Raw genomic sequence first — 12,126 nt, 5'->3', positions numbered from 1 at the left:
GCTAATCATGTATTTGCTGAATAAGTGGATGAACCACTATATAGGGAAAGGTGTGTACAGGTGCCACAACTTCAATCACGCATACAGCTCGAATGTTTCCAAGTTCCTCATCAGGTTAAAATACCAGTATCAAGGAACACAGTACCCACTCATGTCAGGGATGAGCCGTGGGCCCACAGACAGGCAGAGCTATACAGAGAGTTAACAGTAACCCAAGGAGTTGGATCAGTTACTACTCCCATCTGACCTCCATCTGCAAGGCATCACTGAACATCAAAATATTGCTGATAAGATTCGGAACCCTGTTGCTGACTGGATCATTCTCTGACTACTCACACTAGGTCAGCTGGCCTTCCTCCCTTTTCTGTCCAGCATAATTAGTTTCTCAAAGACTTCTGAATGAATTCAATGAGCGGGTAAGTGTGTTAGTTAAGCTGAACCACCACAGGTCTGTAATAGTTACTTTATTTTGTGTGTGTGCAGGCATGTCTGTGCAATGGTAGACACACAGCGGTCTGAGAACAACCTGCAGGGATCAGTCCTCTCTTTTTACTATGTGGGTCCAGGGGATTGAACTTGGGTTCTCAGGACTGGTGGCAAACACCTGTAGTGTTTTGAATGAGATGTCCCCAGGAAGTCTTGGGCATTTGACTTAGACTGGTGGCCATTTGGGAAAGACAGCATGGCCTTGTTGGAGGAGGTTTGTCACAGGGACGTCCTTTGAGATTTGAAAAAGATGAGTGCCACTCCCAGTAGTTCTCCGCCTCCCGTTTGTGGATCAAGATGTGAGCTCTCTGCTGTTCCTGCCCCCCTCCCCCGTGTCCTCGCTCTGCCATGATGGACTGCGATCCTCTGGAAGCACAGGCTCCATTAGTCTTGCTCTATTATAAGTTGTTGTGAACACGGTGATTTACCACAGATAGAAAAGTAACCAAGACACACCTTACGCACTGAGCCACCTCATTCTTCAGATTCAAACCAACTCTCGGCTCTTTACCTGGAAGACACCTTGGGCGTCTGCTGCAACCGCAGCGTGAAGAGGACATCGGCCCATGTTGTCCTGGGCGTTGGCATCTGCACCGGCGTCTAGGAGGCGTTTGGCAGCATCAGCTCTCGAATAGCGGGCTGCAAGGTGCAGGGCCATCTCGCCAGTGCGGTCTGTCTGTGCCTGAAGGCTGGCACCTTGGTAGACCAAGTCTGTGATGATGTTGGCAGAAGAGTCCTCAGCATCTTCATCTTCATCACTCAGGTCTGAGCTGCCCCCTCGGAGAGAAGCCAGCATCAGTGGAGTACACCCATCTGTAGGAAAGGAACGTTGCAAACACATTCAAATTAACCCATTACGGGAATAATTCTGCTGACCACCATCATGCCGTGGGCTGTGGACTCTCTGTGCTTGTAGTAACTATGACAGGTTTTACATGACAGCACCAGCCATGTGAACAGTGTAGGGAAGCAGCTGCCTTCTGCTCCAAGGTTCTTCCCTAAGCTGATAAGCTTTTCTGCTTGGGTTTAAGTGGAATTATGACATCTCACACTAGACAGCATTTTAAACAGACAACACTTTAATCTGCCTGTAAAACAGGAACTACAGTAGTTGCCCACCTTCTGCTGTGGGATACAGTGGTGGTTCAAATAAGAATGGTCTCCACAGACTCATAGATTTGAATGCTTAGTTAACAGGGAGCGACACTATTTAAGAAGGATTAGAAGGTGTGCTCTTGTTGGAGGAAGTGTGTCACTGGGGGATGGATTTTGAGGTTTCAAAATCCCAGTTTCTCTCTCTCTCTCTCTCTCTCTCTCTCTCTCTCTCTCTCTCTCTCTCTCTCTCTCTCTCTCTCCCCCTCTGTCTATTTCTCTGTCTCTCTCTGTCACAGTGTCTCTTCACACCATCAGACCAGTGACTAAGACAGATACTATTTTTCTATCCCCCTAAAATCCACTGTTTGATTAGCCTGCTTTCTCTCATTATGCTGTATATGAAGCACTGCAAAATCCTTCCCTTTCTTTGAAAGCTGCATTTTCAGTTGAAAAAAAAATAAGGATTTATTTAACGGGTATGAGTGTCTTGCCTACCCGAGTTTTTGAACTGCGAGCATACAGTGCTCATGCAGGCCAGAAAACGGTGCTGGCTCCGGCACTGAAGCAGTAAGTCACCATATGGGTGCCGGGAACTGCGGGTGGCTCCTCTGTATGAGCAACTCGTGCTCTTACCATTGAGCCCTCTCTCTAGCCCATAATTTAAAATTACTTAAATATTTATTTATCTTATTGTATGTGTATGATATGTGTACATATGCCTTAGTACATAAATTACTGGTATGGTGTGTATGTAGGAGCACATGTGTGTGCATGTGCATGTACACATGTCCATAACACGTATGTGGAGGCCAGAGGACGACTCTGTCCAACTTTGTCATGGACTCTGAGGCTTGAACTCAGGTGGTCAGGCTTTCATGGCAAATACTTTTACCCATGAGCCACCAATGTCATTGTCTCAGGTTCATAATTTCTGCACGACAATCTTTCTCACATATTCATTCCCTCGAGCTTCCTCGAGGTCTGCAATTGGCAGGGGCAGTTGGCCAGGGGGAGAAACGCTCACAGACCACCCAGAACCATGGAGGGCAGGGCCCACTACTGACCTGGGCCTCGGACATTCACGTCCAGCACATCCACCTCCTGTTCTGCCTGAGGAGGAGTGAGCGCCAGGGATGGAGTGCGGCGGATGTCTGCAGCTTCAAGGTGCTGCTGTGTCCAGGGCCGCCGATCGATGGGGTCATCTTCCGACAGCAAAGCCTCATCCTCAGCCTGGAGAGGGAAGGCAGGTTCCCCTCAGTAACCCGCGCCCTGCAGAAGCTACCCTCAGTAACCCACGCCCTGCAGAAGCTGCCGACAAGGCTGAGAGCGGCAGGGTCTCTTCTACCATCTCTTCTAAGTTGCCTGTGATGGTCCCCTCCATCTTGTTTGGCTGACTCCTTTTTGCTCTTCAATGAAATAAGACTTTAATCTTCTTGACTTTAATGCGTGGTTTCTCTCTTCTCAGCTGACCATGTGGTATGTGCTACCTGCCACTGCATCACCAGTCAACCATGCTAGCTTTTTCTTTCTTTCTTTAAAAGAATTTAAATTTAGTGTGCAAAACAACGGTGGGTTTTCTAAAAATATCTTTCTTTCTTTCTTTCTTTCTTTCTTTCTTTCTTTCTTTCTTTCTTTCTTTCTTCATTCATTCATTCATTCATTGTAAGTACACTGTAGCTGTCTTCAGACATACCAGAAGAGGGCATCAGATCTTATTACAGATGGTTGTAAGCCACCAAGTGGTTGCTGGGATTTGAACTCAGGACCTCTGGAAGAGCAGTCAGTGCTGATAACCGCTGAGCCATCTCTCCAGCCCCAAACACTGGGATTTTACAGATCATTGTACCTTGCTGATACATTCACCTCACATCCCTTTCCTGGCCTCCATCCTAACAGCCTCCTTGTGTGTACTGTTTCTGTCCTATCCGTCTCCATAGTTAAATACAGACTCCGCACATAAGAGAAGGCACACACTATTTTATTTTTCTTTCAACTAAAAGGTTCTTGAGAAGGGGAATAAACCCTGTAGGACAGTGCTCAGGGGAGCCCCGAGGAGAGGACGAGAGATCAGCATCTGCCCTTTACTTGACTCTATCTGTGAAAGCAGATAGGCAAGAGGTACTCTGGCAACTCAGAGAGAAAAGAGCTATCACTGTTGTTATCATTATTGTTATCGTATAGACAAGGAATATTAAGTACAACGAGGTTTAAGTAGCCGCAATCAAGTAGCCTGACTAGAGCAATGCTTCTTGTTGCTTCTACCCTTTCATTTTTTTGGAGATTATAATTATACCATTTTTCCCTTCTCTTTCTTCTCTCCAAGTCCTCCCATATACCTCTCCTTGCTCTCTTTCAAATCCAAGTTTCTTTTATTATTAGTTGTTGTTAAATGCTTATATATCCCTAAATACAACCTGCTCAGTTTGTACAATGTTACCTGTATATGTTTTCAGGACAACTTAAGCAATATGTTTGATTTGTTTATTTGGTTTTAGAGGTAGCTCAGGCTGGCCTTAAACTTGGATTCCCTTGACGCAGCCTCTAGAATGCTGGTTTAAAGCAATGTTCTTAACCGTCATGCTCAGTGACCTCCCCAGAAGTTAATGGTCTTGGCTTTCTTCACGGGATAACTCCATCTCCTCTTACAGAAGTGCCAGAGATGTACCCATAAACGGAACTGTGCGCATCCACACCACCAGTCCTGACTCAGTAAACACAGGTGTGACCCCTGAGCCAGAAGGCAGGCTGGCTTTACTATTTAAAAGGTCTTCCTGAAGAACATACATGAGCAACAAAGACGTGCTCTATGGGCCCCTGTTGCTGATGGGGCTTCAGGAAAAGACACACTGAGAATGTGATCACATGACTGCCAGCAACATGGCTTCCTAGGAAAGCTTACCTTGGCTTTCTTTGGCTGGGGTCCTTCATCATCAACCCAATGTTCACTCGTCCCAGAGCCAATCAGGTTAGCCTCCGACACTTGCACAGAGAGATTTCTGATGATATTCAGGGGAGAAATAAGGGGAGAGGTTATGGCTGGGCAAACGCAATGGCTCTCTGCACGTCACCAGCACTCCCACGCATCCTCTGACTCGGTCCAACAGGATAGGATGCACAGCACTTTTTCAAAATTACATTAAAAATTTTCAAAATTAAGTGTCTATGTCTGTGTGTATCTGAGCATGTGAGTTCAAGTGTCTACAGATCCCATGGCAGCTGGAATTACAGGGGCTGTAAGACACCCAGCATGGGTGCTAGGAGTTGAACCCAGGTCAGTTCCTGTTCTTGACTACTGAAGTATCCCTCCAGCCCTTTAATGACATTACACACTCACAACATGCGGACATCAGCTCTGTCCTTCTAGCATGTGGGCACTGGGGATCACACTCAGGTCAGCAGACATGGCGGGGGACACTTTCACCTGTGGGGCCACCACACCAACCCTGATGGCAATGTAAGATGTGACACTTCTGAGCACTCCTTTCTCTTCTCATTAAGAGACTATGTCAAAAGTGTTCTCTCACTCAAACACTAAGCGCCACTTTGTCAGGTGTGAACAGAAAGAGGCGGCCGTGCTCATAGACCTAGACAAGCCATAAGGAGCTGTGGTCAAGGTGACTAAAGGTGGAGTTTAGAATTTGAGATTATGATTCAGTAATATGCCCTTCTGCTCATCTCTGCTTTTCCCTGTGAACAGTGTCTTATTGTAAAGCCCTCTTACTTCAGCCCCACGGCATCCTGTCCCACAGGTTCCCGGCGCTTGTGATTGCTAGAGTCTCGGCGGAGGGTGAACCCTTCCGGCAGCCAGAGGAAGCCATGCTTGCGCTTCCGCTTGGCCATGATGACCCCCAGAAGGATGAAGAACAGGATGATGACGACAGCGACCGCGAGCAGATAGAGAAGCTGAGCGTTTCTTGGACTCTCCAGTTCACCTGAGAGTTCAGACATAGGACAGTGATGTAGAAACAGCAACTTCTTCCTACCAGGAGGGTGAGCCCCAGTGAGGGCCCTTCCCAGCCCCCCTCCAACACTAATGCCACTCACTGAAAACAGACACCAGAGGGTAGGACAGGGTCCCTTGGATGGCATGAGAAGCCAGGAGAGCAGCCGCTGCATCTGTATTCTTGAAGCACTGGTCTGAATCCTGAACACACTGGCGGTTGTCAATCTCCAGAAAGACCTTAGAACTTAGAGGGAGAATGGGGGAAAGAAACAAAGGGTCAGGTCTGGCAGACTGGGTCAGAAAAGATCACATGGTCCACCCCCCCACCCCGCTTTAGCATCAAGCTTTCCACCTTTGGGAGAAAGAACTCAGAAAGCAGGATGTTACTGATGCTGAACATGGACTCCTGCCTGGGAGGCCTCGAGACCCTTAATCCAGCTGACATAAGCCCCTGGCTGGGTGACACATAACAAGTAACTGGGGAAGCGGTCCTAGTGGTCCCCCAGCCCCACCTGCTCAGCGCAGCTTGGTGCCTCCTTGATCTCCTATGTGTCTACACTCATATCTCAGCAAGGAAAAGGCTGAAAGTTACAGAGCATCAATACAGCAGGGCGCGAACGACAGACCCACCCACTGAGGATTACTGTTTGGGTCAAGCACAGGCGTGAAGCGGGGCCTTGAAAATGAGGCAATAATGAACCAAAAAGACACATTATGAATGTGGTTCTCAGCAACTCTGGAGAAACATTACAACTCCCAGACCTGAGAAGGCCTTTCTGATGCCTGCGTTTTTCTTGCTTAGCTGATCTTTAGGTCCCCTCAGTCAAGGCAGATCTGTATCCTTACATTTAAGAGGCTAGGATGTGTGTTTTAAATGAGGGGTACTCTACTTGAGCTTTTCATTTGGATGGGCTGAGTATCTATCTGTACTAGGGATCAAAGTACCCAGCTTTATGAACTTGCCTGGAAATGCTGGTCCTTTGGGAACTTCTAAGTCCAGGAACACAAACCTACCCTATCACCTCCTGCTCCTGCTCCTGCTCCTCGGGAAGAGACCTGCGTGTCATCTTCTGCTTCTTCATGGCAGCTGACTTCTCCCCAAAATAGGGGTACACCATGAGGGTACCCTGAGAGTCTTGTTTAATGCGCAAGTTGGTGTGGAGCAGGGTGCCCAGGGCCCTCAAGAAGCTTCGAGAATCCTGCAGCAGCTGTTCAGGGGGCAGGAGCACCACGATAATCAGGGTGCCCTCTGCCAGGTTCTCAGGCTGGTCGGAAGCGCAGTCCAGCCCGTCCCAGCCACACTCCTCGCTGTTACATCCCTGGTCACAGTGGTTGTCTCTGAAGTGGTCTGCACAGTATTTGTCATACCTAGTCAGGAGGGAGGAGGAGGGCATCAGAACACACTGCAGCCTCGGCTTCCATTCACAATGACCGTGCACTTCCCTACCCATCTTTTCTGGCTCATTTTCAGCACCCCAATGTCTGGAGATACTCCCCATAAATCATGCACTCCAACACCACAGGCTATACAGCTATGTCACTCAACATTATCCCGTGCCTCTGGAGAGGGGAATATTGTTATACCCATCATCCTGCATGTGTTTAGCAGGTCCCACTCAGCCAATCACATGACGAGGGCAGAATTTTGTATAAGAATGCTTATCTGAAGCCAAAGTCAATGTGGCTCACACTTCCCTCTCCCCCACTGACTCAGTCAGAGCAAAGGGTTCTAGAGACAGAAGGAGTCCAAACTTGCCCCAGACCTCCAACTTATCTAAGTGCTATTCAGAGGAGTGTGCCAAAATGGTCTGATTCTTTCTCTTTCTGGAGTAAGGCATGCCTGATTACAGAAGATATGGGGCGGGGAGATGTTCATACAGGGTATGAGCTCTAACTCATTTTCCCTCTTTCAAATGCCAGGAAAAATCTGGGTGTGGTGGTGCATGCCTATAATGTCAGCACTTGGGAAGACACAAGGAGGAGGATCAGAAGTTCTAGACTCAGGAGTTTAGGGTCAGTCTCTGCTGTACGGAACCCTGCCTCAAAACACACACACACATACATACACACACACACACACACACACACTGTTGTGTATATACACAACTACCACTGACATGTCAGGCAAAAGAATGAGAACTGCAAAGGTCCCCCTGAGGCATGGCTGGTTCTCTCTCCTCCTTCCACCCACCGCAGACCTTTGTTATTTGGAGAACCTCTCATGCCATCTGCTTGACTGAAACCAGGCCACTCCAACAGCTGTGTATGTTCTTGGCAAGTTCTTTACCTCCCAGGGAAGATCACTAACAACACCTAAGCCTCACAGAGCTGCTGAGACTCTCGTGGGGTTTAGTGCAGTGGCTCAAAGGAAAGTTACCACAAGGACTGTGTCTGCAACACTGGTGACAGGAGAGGGCCATGAGGCCTGAGAGCACCCCTAAGCTCACGCTTCCTAACTAGACGGGAAACTAGTCTTAAGGAAAGAAATGAGCAGGGAGACAGCGGTACAGACCTTTCCATCCATCCTGCAGCAGGCTAGGCTGGAGGCCACCTGAGAGTGGCAACGCCACTTCCAAGGTTATTTCCCCCACGGTCGCAAGAGCAGCATGTGAGAAGGCAAAGATAGGCAGAGAGAGGGGATGTTATGCAGTGAGCAGTCCCGGCCCTCTGTCAGCAAGGGAAAACAGGGCAGCGTGCGCCGGGACAAGGCTGGCACCATCTGAAAGGCAGAGGCGGCTTGGGCGGAAGCACCGGAGCGGTTAGGAGCAAGAACAGGAGACTGAGTGTGTTAGTGACAGCCCCCCTCAGCCTCCGAGGCCCGGGGCTCTTACTTGCAGGGCTTGCTATTCCTCTGGCACTCAAAGTTGTCAAACAGGCACTCTGCAGTATTGCACTGCTCGTCGCACTGGTTGTTGATGTGCTCCCAGCAGCGAAGCGTGGAGGTGCAGTTGGCCCAGGGGTCCTCCATGGTGAGGGAACAGTCCCCTCCATCCCACTGGCATGCATGACTGTTGCAGGCCTCATCACAGATGCCGTCCCGAGCCTTGTCAGCGCAGTACTGACTCTGACAGGTAGCAGGAGGGGTGCTGGTAGGGGCTGTGTAGAGTTCGCAGTGGCTGCCCCGGAACGGCGGAGGGCAGCGGCAGGAATAGTGAGGAGGCTGGCGCTGAGGATAGCAGGTGCCCCCGTGCTGGCAGGGGTTACTGGCACAGCCTAACTCGCAGTCCTTGGGGTCCGGGCAGATGCAGCGGGGTCCGGAGGCAGTGTGAATACACCGCTCCCCTCGCCTGCACTTCACTTGTCCACAGCTGCTCTGGCATCTTGCCCCGGAGAACCCCTGTATGACACGGCAAAGAAATGAGGATGGCAGAAGGGCTTAAGAGCTTGCCCATGGGTAATATTCACCAGTGTTCTAGAAATAACCTCTTCAGATCAGCCAACAGGTAAGGGCTGAAGGCTCATGGCATGAATGTGGCACTTTAAGGTCCTTACTAGACAGGTGTCCTCTGAGTATCGTCCCACACAGCACTCTCTGTATAAGGGGACTTCCAGCCTTTGGCACTGGCAAAGGCATCTGCACAGGAAAAACTGCATCAAGCTTCCTCCTAGTTTGAGAAGCACTTACTCGCCAATGGCCGCTGCCAAAGAACAGGAGCAGAATGGTGCTCACCTAGCAGGGCAGGGAGGTCGCCATGCCACAGCACCAGGGCTAGGCTGGGAAGCCGGGGCGCTGGCCCCATTTCAAGGGGACAGCAGACCACTCGTGGTTCCCCCTTAATGCTCTGACGGCTGACAGGCTTGACTGGGAAGCTTAGTTGCTGAGCGTGGCAGAACAACTAAAGCCGGGGAAGACCCATACCACCTTCAAGACACTAACACCCTAGCATCCTTCCGGGGGCACAAAAACACAGGCTCAATCTGGGCTCCCTAGAGCATATGGAAGACGGTGCATCCCTTACATCAGCAGCAGGCCACTTACTGGGGGACAACGACAAATGAAGCCATCGGGCATGTTGCTAGCCACAGCACAAGTTCCTCCGTTCAGGCAAGGCTTCTGGGGACACACATCTAGGAAGGTTTCACAGTGCCGGCCTTAGGAGAGAACATGAACAGCAGATTTAAAAGGTATAACTATTAACTCAGAGACACTAAACACTACCCTAAGGGATGGGAAGCAGCCTCAGAGGCAGCAAGAGGCAGGGCAGGGCAGTTCTAAGCCTACAGGATAGCGAGAGGACACTCTGTGGACCTCAACACAAAGGGCCCATCTCTACTCAGACCAGTCCCTCAAGTATCTTGCTGAGACAGCAAGCACACAAGAACCATCTACCCGAGCCTGGCCAGCCTGGTCTACAGAGTGAGTTCCAGGACAGCCAGGGCTATACAGAGAAACCCTGTCTCGAAAAACAAACAGACAAACAGAAAAATAAAAAACAAAGAAACAAAAACTAAACCCCTTCAGGCAAAGGGAGGCTATGCCTCGGCTTTAGTACGTGTCTCGTTTGTTAGGTTGAAGAGTATTGTTAGCATTTTGTTCAACTACCTCACAGAAGCAGCAACATTAGGTCAAAGCATGCACCTAACCGGGGACTGGTAGTTTGGAGAATTTTCATCTTGTCTTAGCTACTCTGACCAAACTGCTTTAAAATACATCTGACTTTGCCCAGAGTTCATCTCCTCTAAACCCAGTCCTAAGGCAGAAGACACCTGCTGGCTGCTTCTCCCTGATACGCTGGACAGGTGCTTGGAATCACAGAAGGACTATGGGGCTCTGCTGGGGTCTCTTGGCAAATAGTAGGCAAAGGGTCCCATCTGCCCTGTGGCCATTTGGAGATTTAAACTAACAAAAGCTTTAAAGTGCAGTGCTGTTGCCATTCAGAATTAAGAAACAAGAATATGAAATGCCGGGCCTCTCAGATCACAGAGGCAGACACTAAGGTGAAACAGCTGACGGGGACAGCAGCATCAGGAGCCCTCGCTGACCATTAGAGGGGGCATCTCACAGCACAGCTCAGTGGGCTACTTCCAACATGGACATGAGAAGACAGCATTTCCTGACTGTGGGAAACTCACTGAGGTGTCCCCAAACCTCGCTCGCCCTGTCCTGCCCCTCTGCCTTTTTCTCCTTTTTTAAAGTTCTGGTCAGCGTTTGAGCATCCTCGGAGCCCACACTGCCCCAGCAGCTGTAACAGCTGGAAAGAACGGTTTTCTTGTTGGGAGTTACTGCACCGAGGCAGATTTCACACTGAAATCCCATCCATTCTCTGTAGAATTCCAAGCATTTTAAGAGTGGCATGTATTTCAGACTGAAAAGAAGGAAGGGGGCGGGGGAGAAAAGATGACAGAAGGCATGCAAGCTGGACAGGGGCTCTGCATGGACCGGCATCCACACTGGAAATTACCGGTTAGTAAGGGGGCTGTGCTGTTACCAGGCTTCCAGAGTGTGAGGACACGCCCAGCATAGGAAGTCCAAGCAGGTTCCAGACAGTGCAGGACAGATTTCAAAGCCTCTGACCATGACGAATCTATGTACTGGCAAATACTTTAGCTCCAAATGTCACCGTAAGTGACTAGGTGGCTGACAGAGCTCCTGTTCTGAGGCAGCGCTTGCTCTCTTCATGCCATAGCCAAGCCTTAGCCATGCAGTAGGACCGTGCCTACTGCAGCTTCCCTAGGGTTCGCATCAGCTGCTTTTTGGACCTGATCTTATAAGGGTCCTAACAGGCCTCCCCAAGTTAGAAAGATGACAGGCACAGACACTGCAAAGTAACTCATCATCAGGTGTCAAAAGGTGCAGGGTGGTGGGTGCACCCAGACTCAGATATATGGCTCCTGAAAATAAACGTCTTGTATTTTCTTTTCCTTCCTTCCTTCCTTCCTTCCTTCCTTCCTTCCTTCCTTCCTTCCTTCCTTCCTTCCTCTCTTTCTCAAGATTTATATATTTATATTATGTATATGAGCACACTGTAGCTGTACAGATGGTTGTGAGCCTTCATGTGGTTGTTGGGAATTGAATTTAGGACCTTTGCTCGCTCACTCTGGTCAGCCTGCTTGCTCAGTCCCTGCTTACTCTGGTCCAAAGATTTATTTATTATTATATCCAAGTACACTGTAGCAGTCTTCAGACACTCCAGTAGAGGGCATCAGATCTCATTACAGATGGTTGTGAGCCACCATGTGGTTGCTGGGATTTGAACTCAGGACCTCAGGAGCAGTCAGTGATCTTACCCGCTGAGCCATCTTGCCAGCCCTTGTATTTTCACATAAGAGTTTGAGAGTAAACAGTGATCTCTGTAGTACTCAGTGTGGGTGTGCTGAACGCTACTGCAGTCACTGCAGTGGGGGTGTGCTGAACGCTTCTGCAGTCACTGCAGTAGGGGTGTGCTGAATGCTACTGCAGTCACTGCAGTGGGGAGTGTGCTGAACGCTACTGCAGTCACTGCAGTGGGGGTGTGCTGAACGCTACTGCAGTCACTGCAGTGGGGGTGTGCTGAATGCTACTGCAGTCACTGCAGTGGGGGGTGTGCTGAATGCTACTGCAGTCACTGCAGTGGGGGTGTGTTGAATGCTACTGCAGTCACTGCAGTGGGGGTGTGCTGAAC

The 12,126-nt window shown here is 49.6% G+C and overlaps 1 protein-coding gene across 1 annotated transcript in view; it reads right to left on the bottom strand.

Annotated features, from left to right (window-relative positions):
• The window catches only part of Notch2 (notch receptor 2), a 134,685-nt gene that overhangs the window by 5,947 nt on the left and 116,612 nt on the right, over positions 1 to 12,126 (bottom strand). The window contains exons 24-31 of the mRNA XM_021195250.2: positions 9,504 to 9,616; positions 8,356 to 8,861; positions 6,539 to 6,892; positions 5,626 to 5,768; positions 5,303 to 5,513; positions 4,481 to 4,577; positions 2,646 to 2,811; positions 998 to 1,299 (exon numbers count right to left, since the gene is read on the bottom strand). Of these exons, the coding sequence (XP_021050909.1) occupies positions 998 to 1,299; positions 2,646 to 2,811; positions 4,481 to 4,577; positions 5,303 to 5,513; positions 5,626 to 5,768; positions 6,539 to 6,892; positions 8,356 to 8,861; positions 9,504 to 9,616 (1,892 nt within the window). The remainder of the gene's footprint in view (positions 1 to 997; positions 1,300 to 2,645; positions 2,812 to 4,480; positions 4,578 to 5,302; positions 5,514 to 5,625; positions 5,769 to 6,538; positions 6,893 to 8,355; positions 8,862 to 9,503; positions 9,617 to 12,126) is intronic.

This window comes from Mus pahari, chromosome 4 (assembly GCF_900095145.1).
Source record: "Mus pahari chromosome 4, PAHARI_EIJ_v1.1, whole genome shotgun sequence".
Taxonomy (NCBI): domain Eukaryota; kingdom Metazoa; phylum Chordata; class Mammalia; order Rodentia; family Muridae; genus Mus; species Mus pahari.
This window is presented reverse-complemented; position numbering and strand designations above follow the sequence as displayed.